This window comes from Aphelocoma coerulescens, chromosome 8 (assembly GCF_041296385.1).
Source record: "Aphelocoma coerulescens isolate FSJ_1873_10779 chromosome 8, UR_Acoe_1.0, whole genome shotgun sequence".
Lineage (NCBI taxonomy): Eukaryota > Metazoa > Chordata > Aves > Passeriformes > Corvidae > Aphelocoma > Aphelocoma coerulescens.
The window spans coordinates 16,897,039-16,915,447 of NC_091022.1; the positions used below are offsets into that span (position 1 = coordinate 16,897,039).

Consider the following 18,409-nt stretch of genomic DNA (forward strand, 5'->3'; position numbering starts at 1 on the left):
CCTCAGTGAGTTTGGTCCTTTGCTGTGTCTCTGTCACTAATCAGATGTTCAAAATCAGCTTCATTGTGTTTTTTCCTTCTGTAGGCTTTTGTGTAGCATCAGGTCAATTGTATGGAAGTACTTTGAAAAAAGTGCTGCCTTGAGAAACATAAAGATTGTTTTAGTTTCCTAAAGAAAGTATGTTTTAAAAAAAAAGCAGAATTGCTAGTAGATGTCTGGATAGCCTTTGCTCCTTACTTTTACTTCCAGAGAACAACTGAAGATAATCTGTATTTATGTACGTGTAGAATGTTTTTGCGTTTGTTTTGACAGTCTGATTTTCCCCGTCTTGCTTGTGTGTAGGTCTCAGGCTTCTTCAAACTGGGATACTCGGCAGTGACTAGTTTGCTGTATGGTTATTAATATTACATAGCAAAAAAATTGTGGTTTTATGTTGCTTCATTGATTCATTATAAATGTCCTGAATATCCTAAATGAAAAAATAAATTTTTGACAAGTTCAAAACATCTTTTTAGATTACAGTGTGAAGAGTGATCCTGAAGAAAAGCTGTAAATTAAAATTGCTATTCTTTATTTCTGCAATTGCCTGATTTTTTTCTTGTTTGTTTTTTAGTATAAATGTACTTAATGGACAGACCAGCAATATGGATGATTTAGAGATAAATACTGAAGTCACTGGTGCTAAAGAAGAAGAAATCCTATGTGATGATAATTTTGTGTCTGAGGAAGAAGGTGGCATTCCTAAACCAGAAGAGAGTGACACGTCATTTCAGAAGAACAGCACCTTGACTCTGACTGAGGAGCTATCAAGGGACAGATCTGAAAAAGCCTTAAGTGGAGGCCAGGCTTCTCTGTTTATACACACTGGTGCTCCTACTGTTTCTAGTGAAAACTTCATGTTGTCTAGAGGAACTGCTGTTAATGGACCAGTTTCACACTCCACCTCAACAAAGACTTCCATTATGAATAAAGGCAGTGTTTCGTTAACCACTGGACAGCCTGGAGGTCATCTTGCAGATTCCTGCTCAACTTTGACAGTGGTTCATGATCTTCAGCTGCCTGCAAAGAGTGCAACACAGAAATCAAATCAGCACCAAGTTTTATTTTTGTTACCTGATGTAGCACATGCTAAGAACCTGACTCATTCCATTAAAAATCTACCTACCTCTGCTTCAATTGGTTGTGATTCACAGAAAACAGTAGGAAATAGTGTAGATAGCACTTTAGTAGGCCAAGTAGAAGTTTGTGAGGATGATAAGAATTTACTATTAAAAGATGATTGTGTCGATACATTAACAGGCATTTCCTCAGGTACAGGTGGCTTCAGATCGGGATGTGATCCCAGCTGGGATCCGCAAAAAGAGTTTATACAGTTTCTCATGACAAATGAAGAAACAGTAGAGAAGTCTCCCATTCACTGTAAGGTAGGGCTAGAAAAGAAGCGAAAAAGGAAAATGGATGTTAGTAAAATAACACGCTATACTGAAGACTGTTTTGATGATACCAGTTGTATTCCTAGTAAATCAAAACTATTAAATGTTGAATTCTTAGAGCAGAATGAGGAGCTGCAAATAGTAGAACCACAGAAATATTCGTTGAGTAAAGTAAAGCCTGAATCCACAGATGAAGAGCTGGAAACTGTTGATGCTATCCAGCAGCTCATTTATAGTCCCACTAGTAACTGTGCAGAAGATACTTCTCCTGTTCACACTAGCACTTTTCTATCCAATACTTTGAAAAACAAATGTGAAGAGAATGATTCTGAACCGCCATCTACTTTCAGTACTGATGAACCATCATTTTATCCCTGTACAAAGTGCAATGTGAATTTTAGAGAGAAGAAACATCTGCATAGGCATATGATGTACCATTTAGATGGGAACAGTCATTTTCGGCATCTCAATGTCCCCAGGCCCTATGCATGTAGGGAATGTGGAAGGACATTTCGGGATCGTAATTCCCTTCTTAAGCATATGATAATTCACCAGGAAAGAAGGCAGAAACTGATGGAAGAAATCCGTGAGCTGAAAGAACTTCAGGATGAGGGTAGGAGCGCACGGTTACAATGCCCACAGTGTGTATTTGGTACCAATTGTCCCAAAACATTTGTGCAGCATGCAAAGACCCATGAAAAAGATAAAAGATACTACTGTTGTGAGGAATGCAATTTCATGGCTGTGACAGAAAATGAACTGGAATGCCATCGAGGGATCGCTCATGGAGCAGTAGTCAAATGTTCAATTATTGGTAGCGACTTGTCCCAGAGAAAAACTCAGAAAAAGGCATCCTTGAAAGATCCTTATTTAGGATCCTCAAGAAAGTCATCAACATATATGTGTAAGTTGTGTCCGTTTGCTACTTCAACTAGAAGCATTTTAAAAAAACACATGGCATATTTGCATTCAGCATCATGCGTTGATCCCTTTGGTAGTCATCTTAGACTAGAGAAAAGAAAAGGCAGCATAATAGAAGAGTCTTTAGATTTTCGTAGCAGGACGAAACAGTTGATGAAACATTCTTCTACTTTTCCAAAGAACTCTGCTTTAAAACAGGATGTAAAAAGATCATTTGGCTCTACTTCACAGTCCAGTAACTTCGCAAAACTTCACAAGAGACCCTACAGGATACAGAAGGCTCGGAAAAGCGTTTCACAGTCATCTGTAAGTGTGTGCAATCTAAATTCTACAAACAAGAACTTTTTTATTAGAAATAGCATTGACCAAAAACGTAAATGTTTTCATCAAGCAGCAAAGCAGAAAGCTAGTGCCAAAAAAAGTAATTATTTATATAGACACAAATATGAAAACTACAGGATGATTAAAAAATCTAGTGACTCTTACCCTTTGCATTTAAAAAAGGAAGAGTCCAAATCTGTCAGTGCTTTGCATTTATTTTCTTCATCAAGTAATAATTGTTTTGTCATGGATTCAAATAGCCTTGATTGCAAAAGGGCAGAAGGCTGTAAAGATCATAGGCATGTAGCTGTAAAAAGAGTGGTTAAAGAATCCAAGAGGGAAGGCTCTGTTACAGGAGATGATTTGGATTGCTATCCAGATTTTCTGCATAAAATGACTGTTGTTGTTTTACAGAAACTAAACTCTGCTGAAAAAAAAGACAGCTATGAAACGGAGGATGAAAGTTCATGGGATAATGTTGAACTATGTGATTACACTACACAGTCTGTGGAGGATGAATCTTACAATGATATTAATCAGGAGCATGTAAACCTATTCCCCATATTCAAAGGTAAAATGGAAGATAATGAAGCTGGTGATAAATCTTCACTTGGTTATGAGCAGAATGATGGCTTTTATTTTGAGTATTACGAAGATGCTGAGGGTAGTAACTTCTTGCATGATTTGCATGATCCTCAGAATTTAGAAAATGTAGGATCAGCATTGCCAAAGCATAATTCAGTTTTCCACTGGACTGATTTGTCGCTTGAAAAGAAGTCCTGCCCATACTGTCCAGCAACCTTTGAAACAGGTGTTGGCTTGTCCAATCATGTCAGAGGACATCTTCACAGAGCTGGACTAAGCTATGAAGCCCGCCATGTTGTTTCACCAGAACAGATAGCAACAAGTGACAAAATGCAGCATTTTAAAAGAGCTGGAACAGGGACTCCTGTTAAACGTGTTAGAAAAGGTAAGATTTGGTTTTTTTATTTGGGTATGAAGTAAAGGGGGGACAAAGGGATTTATTGAGCACGAAACGACTTGCTTTATCTTGTTGTAAAGCCTCTCTTCTTGTGATTTGCTGTTGTCATGTTTGATTATATATAATTGTCAAAAAACATTATAATTATTTTCTTTGTAGCAATTGAGAAATCTGAAACTTCCTCTGAGCATACATGTCAGCTCTGTGGTGGCTGGTTCGATACTAAAATTGGATTGTCTAATCACGTGCGAGGACACCTGAAGAGGCTTGGCAAAACCAAGTGGGATGCACACAAGTCTCCCATCTGTGTTCTGAATGAGATGATGCAAAATGAAGAAAAGTACGAAAAAATCCTAAAGGCTTTGAACAGTCGCCGTATTATTCCCAGACCATTTGTTGCTCAGAAATTTGCATCAAATGATGACTTTTTATCTCAGAATGTTATACCTCTTGAAGCATACCATAATGGCCTAAAGACTGAAGATATATCTGTGTCTGCATCGGAGGAAGAAGGGCTGAGTTTCCTAAATGAATGTGATGAAACAAAAGCAGTACTACATGATGAAAAAAGAAATCAGTCGCTTACACTGATAGAACTCCTGAAAAGCAAGAGATTAGGAGAAGAAAGGAATCCTGATATTTCCCCTCAAAAGATTCATAATCAAACTGCAAGAAAGAGGTTTGTTCAGAAATGTGTTCTTCCATTAAATGAAGACAGTCCATTGATGTATCAGCCACAAAAAATGGACTTGACTATGCAGTCAGGTAAGAAGGTGTTTCTTGACAACATTTCTGAAGAGTCGTGTAATTCATAGAAAATGTACAAGTGCAGAGTATTTTATTTGGGTTTCTGTTCTCTTAATTCTTGTTTCATTTCCAGAGGACACTTGACTGCGAGAGGTAGCACAGCAAATTTTTCTGACATGTTTTTCCTAAAGTGGAAAAACGCCTCAGCAGCACTGAAGGGTTTTTGCATGGAACATAGTTCCTGTTCTGCATATGACTGGGCATACAAATTCAAAGCGGACACAAAGTGAGCCTCAGTAAGGAAGAAGACACATCCTGCAGTAAACAAGTTGAAGTGTCCCTGCATATTTGGTAGACTAACAGTTCTGAAATGTTTGGGCTTGCAACCCTGTTTTTGGGCATTAAAACAGCTGGTTTGGGAATACTGCATTTAAATCTTCGAGGTTTGTGCAAGGCAGCATTTGCTCAAACTAACAGAACTGTTGATACCATTATAAATGCATAATACGGCAAATTGGTGAATCACTGTCAACTAATTCTGATGGTTTTAGGCAAACATACTCTTACAACATAGATTAATTCTTGTTTGTTGCAAATTGTGGCTGCTGTGAGAAACTCATGCTTGCTTAGGGCCTGTCTATCCTGAGTGACAACCTGTGCTGGTTCAAGCTTTGTTGGCATACAGTTGTAGCCAGCAGGTTTCCAATGCACGGCCTCTGACCAGTAAGGACCTAGATTGTCCCTCCACTGAGAATTGTGCTAATGAAACAATTCTACAATCAGTTCCTAGCTACTCTGTATACTAATAGAGCAGGCTCTTAGAGTGATGTTTTTAACTTACTTGTCACATGAGAATTATTTCTAGTCTTGGGGAACTCTTCCAACATCCTTTTTAATGTGTATGTAGAGCTTGCATTTACCGGTTTCTTGGTTGGACACCACCAATGCTGCAGAATTCTTTAGATGAGGAGCAGGATCTTATTTTTATACCCCTGACTTTTTTTGGTTCTGTTTCTTTTCTTATTAACCAGGTTAGTAAAACTGGCAGTGCCTAGTACTTTTTCACCTATATTCTTTTCTTCCTTTAAACAAAAAACCCCAACAATCCGATGTGCTCAGAAGTTCTTTTAAGGGACTACAAAAGTGTGGCAATCAATCTCTTAACAAAGGCGGCTTTCTAAAATGACATAGTAGAAGTGGAAAAGAATTGTATTTTATGTCTTCTGTACGTCTGTGGTTGTCCCTTAAGACAGGAGATTGCTTAATAAAGAAGTGTATCTTTGACAGGTTTAATGATTTGAAAAACAATGCTCAAGGAATAGCTTGCCAAACCTGACACTGTGTTTTGCTTTCTGTATAATATTTACTGCTCAATGCTAGGTAGAACCTGTTTGGTTGTGACGAACAACCAAGTAAAAATAAACATACGCTCGCATAGTACTAACGGTTATGAATGGGGCCCGATAGTTTTCTGTGGCTGAGGTAACAGAATTTGATAACTAACGCACTGTGCCAGTTGAGTTAATAAGAAAATATTTAACATCGAGTTGAACATCTTCTGTTTTTCCTAAAAAGGGCAAATATTCCTAATTCTGGTTTTAGTTTTAAAAAGGCTTTAACCAACCAGGTATTCTTCTTCTGTAACTTGCCTGAAAAAACAGCATGTCTTCTGTGGGCTGCTGGAGAATAGCATTCTTTCTTTCCTGCAAACAGAGACTTTCCAGCTGAGTAGTTTTAGCTTTTTCATTTATTCTTCTAATAATTTATTAGTAGAGAGCCTGAAATATTAGTTGACCAAAACAATATATCTTTGGTAAAATGCAGGGAGAAACATTATGGTGAAGTTGAGCAGGGGAGAAGTTACGATGGTTTCTTTGTAAGCGAGGAATTCAGTATTGTTTCATTGTTTTCCTGTGATAAATAGCATATTGCTTTGTTGATATTTATTTAGCACAAAGATTCTAGCAAAAAACTTCATTTACTTTCATTATCAATTGCGCACCTAAAGTAATGAATAGAAAACGCACTGAACAAAATGTTTGGTCTAACAACTGTTCAGTGGTGTGTTTTACCACCTTTTTCTCTGAGCCTTCAACAGCCACCTAATTTTAGTATTGAGCTCTTCAGTCTTACGGGTAAAACACTTCTAATTGCCACTTTGTCAACTTGGCTTTTCAAATTCTTTTTATTGGAAATGTTGAAAGCTCTGAAATTTCTCAACAGAATTGTGCTGTACAAATTGCAGGATTGTATTTTGGAATTAGAACTTCATAATGTGGAGATCTGTAGGAACTTGATAGTAGGTACTAAATGCAGAGTAGCCTACTGGGCTCAAGTTGCCTCCTTTCTGTTCTTTTTCAAATAACATGGTTTGGCTTAAAGCACTAGGTGGAAAACTAATAACGGTTAACTTGGATCCTTCTAATATACTAAACAATCGCATCAATGCAGTGAATATATTTTAAACCATCTTTATTGCAGAAAACTTTTTACAACGCTTTGAGAATTTCATTTTTTGAAGAGAGAACTGGATTATAGTTTTCTTTTGAATGATAGGTATGCCTGTGAAGCTTAGAACGTGTGTGCATTGCAATACGACGTTTACAAGTGCTGTTAGCCTGTCCAACCACTTACGCGCTTATGCACGAAAGAAGAGTGCTGGACTTTTGACTGGGACAGGTATGTTTTGTTACAGATGTAAAAGCAAGTCTGTCTATGATACATTTTCTTCATCAGACTGGACAAAAGCATATGTTAATTCAAAATAATTTTGAAGCTTCTGCTGGTAAACAATTTATTTGCCATAAAACTTCAGCAACTTGTAAGAAAACGTATGTTGCTGTTGTCCACTCTCATGTCTGATTTTCATTCTTACTCTTTGATTTTGGATCCAACACTTAAGGTATGTAAGCAAAACTAAGAGATGGTTGCTTAAATTCATTCTCCTATGATATCACAACTTCCAAACCAGATAGTTGGCCTTCTAATGACGTGTTAAAAAGTATCTCAGAAATGAGAGCGGTGGGGAGAAAAAAAAAGGCAACAAAACAACAAGTAGTTTTTACTGTCTAGTACATATAATTACAAAGAACAGTCCAGTAAAATAGGAAAAGCAAGTAATTCTACACCTTGTATATTTCTAACAGCATATTGTATGTAGTTGGTTTCATATCTTGTTCGACTCACAACTCAAAAACTACCTTCTCTGACATTGAGTGAGGGTCATACAGCATTTAGCACTGTTATTAATGTCTTTTTATTAAAACAAACTTCATTTTGAAATTCTTCTAATATGCTGTATTTTGGCTTGTTTCCAGAGACCTGCAGCTTGCTTGGCTGTAGGCAGTTTCTGAGTTTACTTGGATTATTGCTGAGATTAGTGGGACTTCACACGATCAACAGCAAATTGAGGAGCAGAGATGCAATATAATGAGGAAAATTTGGAGATGAAGCCTGAAATATTCTATAATTAAGAAGGGCAGCCATCAGTTTTCTGTGTCAACAAACACAGACTTTTACATAATGGTCTTGGAAAATGCATAATCCTTTTTTTATCTGCAGATGTAATTCATTATGCTAAAAATGACAAACTGAGTTGCCGGCTTTCTCTGTAGAAGGTTAAAAGAAATATTTTTACAATATGGGCCTGTGGCTGCCAGGTCTTATGTTACACTACATTAATACTATAACAAAGCAGATTTGGAAGGAAGTCAGCAGATGCAGTAATATCTAACATGTAGAAGAAGATACCTTTAGTCAGGGATTCTGAAAATTTTCATATTTATTCAGTAAAAAGGTGATGGTGGTAGACTTCATTTATCACTGCTGTGATTTGATATTAGCCCTGTGGTATGGTTCCTTTCTTATATACCTACCGAGGAGGTATTTTTCAGTAGCTGTATATTTAAATTGCACATTAATAGCTTAACAGTAATTCAGTGAGGGAGACACTGGCAAACAGAATAGTACACAAAGATTGAATCCTGGACAAGCACTTTGTACCTAGCTTCCCTTTTGCTAAGTGGAAAAAGTGAAGGAAGCTTGTTAAGGTGCTTTCAGGGATTTTTGTTTGTTTCCTCTAAGAAATGTATTTTGCTAGTGAAGTAGTTGCATAGTCATCAGAACAGTTGCCACTTTTCTTAAAAGAATGGAAAAAAAAGTCACGTAGCTTGTGTCATTGGACCTAGAAGTTGGTTTAAAATCAGGCTAGAAACAAAATGGGGTTAGAAACAGTTTAAGTAAAAGGTTAGAAACAAAACCTTGGAAAAAAAAAATCTTTTGATCTCAGAAGCTGGAACTAATCCAGATAACTTATACCATGGATATAGGCCTGTGGCTGAAACCATTGACTTAAGGAGTCAGTGTTAAGTTCTAGTTAAAACATCATGCAACCAATGTATATTTGTAGTAACTTAGTCATGACACTGCTGCAACTCTGTGAAGGTTGTAAGCTTTGCTCATTGACTTCTCATTCAAGCAAGCTTAATGCAAGGCTTGTAGACCAAAAAATATGCTTTTAAACAGCTGTTCAATTTGATATTCCACTTTATAATGTAAGTTTTGTGAGAATTATTTTAATACAAGATTTAACTAGTACACACTAGTTTTAAAGTACATTCTTCTTATGAGTGTTGCTCTTAGGTAGATCTTGGGTTTTCTTATTAAAAGATGGTTGTGGTTGAGAGCAGTTTTGAGATGTCTTCTGTTTGGCCTCAGCCACAGCTGAACCTTCAATGGTCTTCAGCCATTCTATGGAGACAATGAGGACACGTTTATACAGGTTCCTTCTTCCCATTAAGCCTTTCTTATATCTTCTGAAGTAAATATAACTACCAAAAATAAATCACATCAGTTGAATAATTATCTAATTTTCTTGCTGTGATAAAATAATTGTTCACTAAACATGAACACTAATTCTTTTATTTGGTAGTTGTTATAGGACCTATCTAGGCACTACAGTGTACTAGGAGAAATAGATGAGAAATTTGTGATCTCTGGATGCCACCAAAGTGAGACCTTTCTGAGCACTACATTAGCTTATGTACTAGTCTCAGGTTTTCCATTTGTCTGCACGTGTTTTTGATACTGACTGTTACCATATTGCTCTTCTGGCAGATGCCCTGCTTCTCCAGCCAGTAATTTCATCATATTTAGTTAAATCTTAGCCTGTTTTTCTTTTCAAATGCAACTTGACAGCTTCAGCAGTATAGTAGACATAGTTAGGCATAATGGTAGCTTTGGAGAATGGACTCAAGAAAAACATCCTAGAAGTGAAAGTTGCTAGACTGTTGGCTGTTTGAGGTTAGTCTTTATTAAACCTTATTTGTGCCTATACTTACACTATAGATCCACTGTAGAGCAAATACCTGTGTCTTCAGATGTCTGGCTGGAACTTTTTTGTTGTTGTTATTCAGTCCAATTTTTAATAATGTAATGATCTAACTGTTCATCTTGAGTAGATGTTAATTTCCTTTTATACCTGTTTTGATGTGTAGCAACACATTGGTGTTTCTCAGAGCATGTGGTAAACTTGCTTCTTTCTTCTGAGTATCTTTAGAGCATTGGACAGACCTACATAAAATCTTCAATATGCATCTCACCGTTCTTCGTTATAGCTGTATATTCAGCTTCCTTTCTTCTTATCTCTCTGGGCTTCTCTTCCTCCCTCCTCCCCAAGTCTCTTGATACTTTCTTGTGCCCTGGCTTTTTACATCTTCTCTTTGTTGACTCTTTTCACCTGCTCAGTCTCTTCTTACTGGCTGTCATCTTCTGGGAATCACTACTTTCCTTTGGTCTCTGCTTCTGTAGGTGGAGACTGCTTTGTCAGAAGTTTGGGAGGGAACAATAAAGCACAGAGCAAGGAGTCTGGCCTTCAAGCCAACAGTGTGACTGAGGTAGCAGTTCATGAGGGCTACTACATGTTCAAATAATTTCAAATATTATTTTGTCAAACTTGTAGCTTTGGGAAGTTTGCAGTGGAAGCATATCAGGTATGCAGAAATCTGAGATCCACTGGCTTTGTGTGTATTCTGTGCTGTTACAATCATAATGAATCAACTGGCATGATGATCTAATTTTCAGTATCTTATAAAATCCTATGGAGAGCAAATCATGGAGGGTTTTTTTTAATGTACTTTATTGTGCAGTAGTGATGAGGATAGGTAGCAAGTGGTTGAATTTGAAAAATTAGTGACTAATTGTACGAGAAAGATAATTCATTATTTTTTACTTTTTAATTGACAGTGTTTTCAAATGGTTAATTAGTTCCACTTCTGTGTGCAATTATTCGACTTGTTTTAGTTTACATACACTATGACAAAAGTAATGAAGTCTGAGTAAAAGACCCAGCTTCAGTTTTCCTGAAATAAGAACCATTTCATGTTGGGGAACATCAGGAAGAAGAGCCGTTTAATTTGGAACCGCAGACCAAATGTCATGGAGTGAAAGGGCCTCTAATTGTGACCTGTCTAATTCATGTTGTCTTAGGCATGCTCATTGAAACCTCCTATCTCCATCTGCTTGTAGTCTTTCTTGATAAGTGGTCACAGAGGTTTTTATATGCAGTGTTTTTACCTAGCATATATTTTTCAAAGTAGTGTGCTCTGAAATTGTACCTAAGTACCTCAAGGAGATTCCTCCAGAGTTTGATTGTCTTTTGTTTTAGATGGGTTGTTTCTCCATCATGTTGTATCAGCAGTTTGAGGAAGTGATGTGACTGGTTGTTTACAAGAAGTTTTTCAGTTATTAACTGGGAAACACCAGGTGGCCAAACTTGAAAGAGACTTCTTCCAAAAAGAAGTAGGCCTTTATGGAGAATGAAGGATGATAGTTTGGAAGCTTTTGTAACTACTAAGTAGGTGCTAATGATAGGTAGTTCCTGCCTCTCTAGCAATTTGCGGCAGTTTCCATGCAGTTTACCAGAGCTAAATTATCCTTGGTCTCTTCCCAGATGTGATAAAAATATACTTTCTGAGGAGGTCATGTTTTGTTACAGTAAAGGCATAGAAAAAGCAGTAACTGAGTTTTGGTCAGAACATGGCTACTTTATGGGGAGGCAATTGTGTGACTTACTTGATGTTTACAAACACTTGACTTACTTGATGTTTACAACCACTTGTAAGCATCATATCAACAGAGTACTCAAGTCTGTGGCTTTATTTAAACTTGTTGCTCCCTGGATAGACAAAATGAAATTATTGTGACAGTTACTGGTACACATGCCTGATAACTACTGTTTGAATTGTGGTTTTCAATCAGCTTTACTCAGATACTCCTTCTTCATTCACTTTTCAGCTTCACTGGAGTAACCTCAAAATGTACTGGTGCTGCTTTGAGCTCCCTAAAATATGAAAGAATATGTTCACTAGCTCAAAAGACAAGGGGAACAAAAAATGACCCTTGCAGAACACAGATTTAGTGTTCTTAGTATTTTCTATCTTTTGTAACAGCTTCTTGCTTGGGCAAATCTACTTTCAAATTTAGCTAAGTTGCTCTGAGAATTCATTGCGTAATCGGAGTCTTTTTCTTGGTCTTTTGCTGTGATACTTTCTGTTCTTTCTTTTGTAGTTTCCCTATCCAGAGTCTCCATCATAAACAGCACAGAGAACATGCCCTTTCAGTTGTTTTCCTTGTTTTCTCATTGTTCTTGGAAAAGGTACCTTTCAAGGAAGTGGAAGCTACCTCTCCTGGTTCATTATGGCAGTTTCTGTCAGTGGTGCTGTTGTTTGGTTGCACAGTAGTTCAGAGGGGTTTTTTCTTATAAAAAGAAAATTATACATGCACATGCACAAACCAGTTAGGTGTCAGGAATCTGTTGCAGAAGACCAGTCCAGGTCTAATAAGAAAGGGAAAGCTCTCTGAAATGCTCCAGATGTGTGAAAGTAGAATCAAATTTCTTGATGGGAATGAATGTCTTCGACAACATCAAGGAAATCAGCAAGCCCTTGTTTCAAATGCAGGTTGGCCTCTCTAGGAGGAGTCTGTTGTCTACTGCTTCTTTTTTTTCCACTCATATCAACTGACATCAACTAACTGTCATCAGATGGAACTCATGGGCATGTTTGCATTTGGATAGTACCAACTTCTGTTTCCCTTCTTCCCATGATGTTTCACAAAATTGGCAAAGGCAAAGCTTTTGCTGTAGTAACTGCTGCAGATAAGTTGCCCCTCATACCAACAGTTCTCTTCAAATCATGGGTGTCTGGGTTCCAGTATTTTATCTGCTTACATTGCTGATGATGTTACTGAAGTGGCGGTGTGTAAAATATTTATGCATGTGGCAGTTCCTACCTGATATGATAGTTCGCTTTTCTCTTCCTAATTAAATGAAGAATATGCTTTTGGTGAGAGAGTAAAGTATTAAGAACCCCTTAATGCTTTTCCAGAAGTTATCTTGGCCATTTCTCTCTCTTTCTCCCCCCTGCCACTTTGGGTTACTGCCTTTATATCCAGACTGGTTTTGTTGTTGCTGTCAGAAAAAAATGCTGTTAAGCCTCATTTTCCTAATGTTGATCTGAAGAAGTCTCTCTAGGTTGGTATCTGCTTTCTACTTATTTTATTGGTTCTCTCATACCTTCAAACCTCAGAAATTCATTCTAAATTTTAAATTAGATTGGTAGGAATCTTTAAGTCTGGGGATGGAACTGGGAAACATCTGGTATATCTACCAAGTTAAAAGTTGGGCCACAAGGTAAAAGCTTGAGAGGTGCTCATTTGGAGGGCATGAGAAAAATTAAGGATGCAATCAAGACTGTGTGTTCTTTAAATCAACATGTTTTACCTTACCAGACAATGTCTTATGCTTCAGAATGCTAAGAGGTTAATTCTTCTGTTTTATATTCTAGGAGTCAAAACTTTAGCCAAGTGTAACAATTTTTTTTTTCCATTTTACTGTTAAGATGCTTCAGTAGCATAGCATTATGCCTTCTTGGTATCAAGAATACCACCTGGTACTGTCTTTCTGGTTTCTGTGGAGTTTTTGTTGAAGTGATGTAACTGGTTGTTTGCAAAAAGTTTTTGTGTTGGAGTTCTGTTGTTGGTGTCTTGTGTTTCGGAATAGAGCGTAGCTAGATACACTTCTCAGTTCAAGCAGTCACAAACTTCTTGAGCTTTATCAGCTGTTTGCATTATAACAATATTAATTCAGTTTAATCTACTCATCCACTTTGGCTGCTTCTTAGAATCTCCAGGTTTTGTTTCAGATTCCCATTACATGTGTTTATGGGAGGTACAAACCTCAAAGCTATCTGAACTCATTTGCTATGTGTTTCCTGTTCACACACATTACTTTCATACGTAGTTTCAAATGCTTAGACTGAATTTAAAAAGTGGCCTTGCCATCCCTGTTGATTGTCCTAATACCAGCTCCCACTGCCAAGGACTAATACATACTTCTTGTAAGCTTCATTCGAATTCAGACAGCAGTGAAGGGGAAGCTTCATTTGAAATTCTTAGAACAAAAGGACAAATTTTTGCTTTGTGTTGAAAACAAATGGCAGGTGTTTTATTCAAACTAGAAATTTCTGATTGTACTAGCTGAAAGCTACAACTTCATAAAGTTGTAACTTGGTTGAACATGAGTGGTCTTACAATGGTACTTGAACTACAAAAAAAGTTCTGAGATTTTGACAGTGTTTTATGCATGAAGGGAATTTCCAATGGTGCTTTGCTTCTGTATAATTCTGCAATAGGTTTGTAGGTGCTTGCTGATACTAAAACAATAGTTTAATGCTGAGTGTCAATTATCTAGTCTTTCAAAGAGCAAGCACTATGCTAAGCTAAAAAAACCCAGCTTCATGTGTTTGGCCAGTATATTTCTTAGACTACTCTGTAATTGTTTTGGATTTACATTATAATTAAATATAGAATAACAAGGAGTTAGATGTCTTTCACTACTGCCATAGGGAATACTTACTGAATATCTCTATTTACTAACACTCATTGAAGTATTACTTTCACATATGGAAATTTCTCTTCTTAGCTTTAGACTGTAAGCAAAAGAAGTCAAGGTCAAGATCTGGAAGCAAGAAGAAAATGCTGCCGTTACCTCATAGTGCTGATGAAGTTTACATACTCAGATGCAGGTACATAGTGTTACTTTAATTGGAAGAATACATTCTTAAGAGCTTGCTAATGTTAGTCATTAAAAGATTCATGATTGGATCTGTAAATGTTTGTGATTAAATTGAATGATAAGGGGGGAAAGCAATTGCCTGTTTTCATTAATTTGAACAAGAGGATTTGATTCAGTCATACTTGGTTGTTAGTTTGCCAGTTGTTTCTCTAGCTAAAATCTTATTGGTCATGTCTGAGTAATACTTTGTCCTTCAAAAGAAACCTTATATAAGAACAACAGATTGTTATTACTGGTGTTGAAAGTGTGAGAGTGTGAGTTGTATAAGCTACAGGGTTTTGTGCTCACTACTAATGAACTCAATTACTAAGCTTTTCAGCTAAAACATTTAGAAACAAATTTCAAAAAAATTGAGACTTTCCTCTTACTATCTCTGTTTTGTAATTTTTCAGTAGAGATAAATATATCTTGATGGATTAATTTTAATATTTGCATAGGTTTTGTGGTCTGGTCTTTCGAGGACCTTTGTCTGTTCAAGAAGACTGGATAAAGCACTTGCAGCGACACATTGTCAACGCAAATCTTCCACGGACTGGAGCTGGCATGGTTGAAGTCACATCACTACTTAAAAAGCCTGCTTCAATTACTGAAACTTCATTTTCTTTACTGATGGCAGAAGCAGCATCATAGAACACAGAAACATTTTAAATTTTAATTGGATGTAAATTTGAAATAGTTCATCATTTTTTAAAATAAATTGCTACACTAAATTATGTTTATAAATGCTAAAGACAGAAAATAGAGGAAGTGGATTACAGTAACATCAAAATAAATTGAATACCTAACAATTACAGTAAGTAGTCTTTATATTTTATATAGGGTGGAAGATGTGTTTTTAAGGTTTATTATGTTTTTGTCAGTTACTGTGTTCACTATCAATACAAGACCATTATATGTATGGCAGCCATTTTTAAATTGTTGCACATGGGTACTTAAAAGACAGATTTTAATAAAACAAAGAAACCACATTCTCTTCAGTGTTACCCAAATCAAGGCTCTGTTTATTCCAAAAAGAATTACATAGTAAAATAAGATACTATTATATTTTGTTTGTATGTATGTAGTGTTTTGTATAATACCAAGAACTGCTAATACAATTTACTCAACTTAGGGCATTAAATACCATGTACTTCATAGTTCAAGAGACTGTTTCGTTCAAATAGGGCAATTAGTACTATTCTATCTAGGTGTGTAAGTGTTTTTTTTTAAATCACATGAGGCTTTTTGTACTAAAAAGTGGAGGGAAACTTGTTTAAACAAATTTCTAAGAGAAATATGTACATAATACTGGAAATTTGTGGTAAGGAAATATTCTTTACTTCAGTTGCATTTCTCACTGACAATAAAGTGGTGCATCCATGCTACCTCCTACTTGTCAACAAAGATGGTATTTACCCTTATGTTTTTGTATCATAGTAGATTCAGTCCAACTTTCTTTATTACAAAGCATCTTTTTGTTAACAAGTTTGTTACTTTTATGACAATTTACTTAAAGTCTGACTTGCTTCCAGAAGTTTGCCTCTACTATTTTATTTAACACTGTAGAAATGTACTAATAAGCATTGCTCACTACACAGTTAGAGTAGGCTTTTCATTTATAATTCTGTTTAAAAGATTGATCATTTTAGAAAAGTCAAACACAGATTGAAATGTTTCTACATATGAAGAGAATGTTTACAACTTAAATTTTAGAGCTTGTTTTGGATGTGATTATATGTATGAAAACTGTAACACTATGCTCATGCTAAGGACCTACTTACAGATTTATTGAAATAAATGTGCTGTGAGGATGGAAATATGGTGCAGGTGTCTTGGTCATGATGAATCGTGTTTGTTCATTTAAACTGTCTTCAGAACATGATTTTTGTTTAAATCCAATTAGATTCCTCTACAAATCAATTTTGTATGCAAGTAACATTTCATTTTACTCATATAGGGTAACAGATACTGTAGTTAAGCCAAGGATATGCATTGATATTTTCTTTATATGTAAATAAAGTTAAAAGCAGTTAAAGCAAGAGGAGTATTTTGGTAGAGTATATACATACCTCACTGCCAGTGAAATTGCTTTCCTATGGTATATCTCCTTACCAGAAAAATCTCTAAATAAAAAGGTTTAAAGAAAATCTAAATGTCTATAATGTGAAGCATTTATTTGCATTGTGTGAATTAAGTTTGTGGAATTGATTTGTCTTGCTTGAGATTAGAATCTTCTCATGATCTTAAGTAAAAGTACATTTACTTGCAATAAACTGAATTGTTCACAGACGCATTACATTTGATTGGTGGAAAGTATGAATAAATGTCTGTCTTCCTGGATGCACAGAGTTCAGAGTTAACACATGAGGCTTGTTAATGTTCTGATAGAATAGATGGGCTAAAAATGCACAGCTGTGCAAGACAGAGGCCTCAGACAAGGCCATCCTAGCTCTGTCAAGGCTATCATTAAATTAGTGCTGTCAGGTGTTTAACTGTACAAATTGCTACAGTTATGCTTAGCTTTCTTGTTGAAATTTATTCTCTTGTAAGTGGAAAATCTACATGGTTACATTTAAAGGCTGGAGGAATAAATACTTTAGAGATTTTAGAAAAGATAACTGGGATACTGAAGTGTATTGCAGACAAATTATGTGTATGCAGACTAACAAATTTCTGAATTTGTGGATACTTGTGGGACTTTTTTATACGATGTGAAAATGGAAGATTTAAAGCAATGTGTTGAAACAGAATAGAGGGAAGTGATCCATCACCTTGAATGTTTATAATGCTTTAATAGAGTGCTTGTTTACCCTTCTCACCAAAAAAGGTGCTTGTGAGAGCACCATATTTTGTGGCTGTTTAGCAAATGAAAAAATCAATTAAGTGCAAATGCTATTTATCTAATGTTGTTAAGAATGCTTGTAAGGTGAAGCCATACTGTGCAGAATTTTGCATTAGCAAAAAACTCTTACTAGATTCATAATAATAATTTTTAAAACCCTGGTTAATTCTGTTTAATTCATTAAACCCCAATTGCGAGCTACTTTATGTAATAATACTAAGATGCAATGTTGTGTCTGAAGAGCAGTGAGCTCTAGGGCTGATCAGTTTCCAAAATGAGATTATATTGATGAGGAGCAATTTTCAGTGACAGGCTGTGTGCCCTGCTGGCATCAGATCATTGTGATCATATAGTTCGAAAAATATGTAGGAGTTCTAAAACTCTTCTGATTATTAAATTAATTACATATGTGGTTGATACAGGCTGAATAATCTTAAAAAAATAGAGTACAATTAGCTGTCTTTAGCCTCTAGTCCTCAAGTGGGGCTATTTATTTTCTCAGTTTCTGTTGTTTGGAAGTACAGGTATTTTTTTGTCACTAGCTACAAGGAAATATAAATCTCCCTCTCTGGAGTTAGCAAAATTCTAAATAATATGATAGAAGAGGGTAAATTAAATCAGTCACTTTGTGATGCCAATTTGATGTTATGTTGCTTGAGAGGCTCTGTGGCAGTCTGTGCTGAAGAGCTGGACTTCCAGAGTTGCACATCTAAACACGAGTGTTAGTCTGTTCAGGTTGGCTTAGATTGCTTTGGGGTAAAGACTGCAGTGGCACAGTGATTTTTGTTTGGTTGATTTTGGTTCTTTATCACAGCCTTGTTTCTGAAGTTATCCTAGTTTCTGGTAAAGGTCTCTTAAGTAGTAGCCTTGGGAAAACTGTAGAAGACCACCCCCATACACTTTTCATAAGATGATGGCCTATATTCCCTAGTCCCAGTGATACTTCCAAATTCTCTTCAAAAATTAAAACTGCTTCCATTCCTTGAGAAGATGTTTCTGCAGAACCTTGGACAGGTGATTAATTTAAAGTGCCCGTGGTAGCTGCTGCCAAG

General features: G+C 36.2%; 1 protein-coding gene across 8 annotated transcripts in view; it reads left to right on the plus strand.

Moving 5' to 3' along the window:
• ZNF644 (zinc finger protein 644) overlaps nucleotides 1-15,504 on the plus strand; it is a 58,053-nt gene extending 42,549 nt beyond the window's left edge. For 7 of the 8 annotated variants that reach the window (XM_069022833.1, XM_069022832.1, XM_069022831.1 and 4 more), the window contains 4 exons: nucleotides 614-3,645; nucleotides 3,817-4,422; nucleotides 14,384-14,486; nucleotides 14,974-15,504. In XM_069022833.1, coding sequence (XP_068878934.1) covers nucleotides 645-3,645; nucleotides 3,817-4,422; nucleotides 14,384-14,486; nucleotides 14,974-15,166 — 3,903 coding nt within the window. In that variant the 5' untranslated portion in view covers nucleotides 614-644 and the 3' untranslated portion in view covers nucleotides 15,167-15,504. Of the gene's footprint in view, nucleotides 1-613; nucleotides 3,646-3,816; nucleotides 4,423-6,960; nucleotides 7,084-14,383; nucleotides 14,487-14,973 lie in introns of all 8 variants that reach the window. The other variant, XM_069022839.1, reaches the window with a different exon arrangement.
• The last annotated feature ends 2,905 nt before the right edge of the window (nucleotides 15,505-18,409 follow it).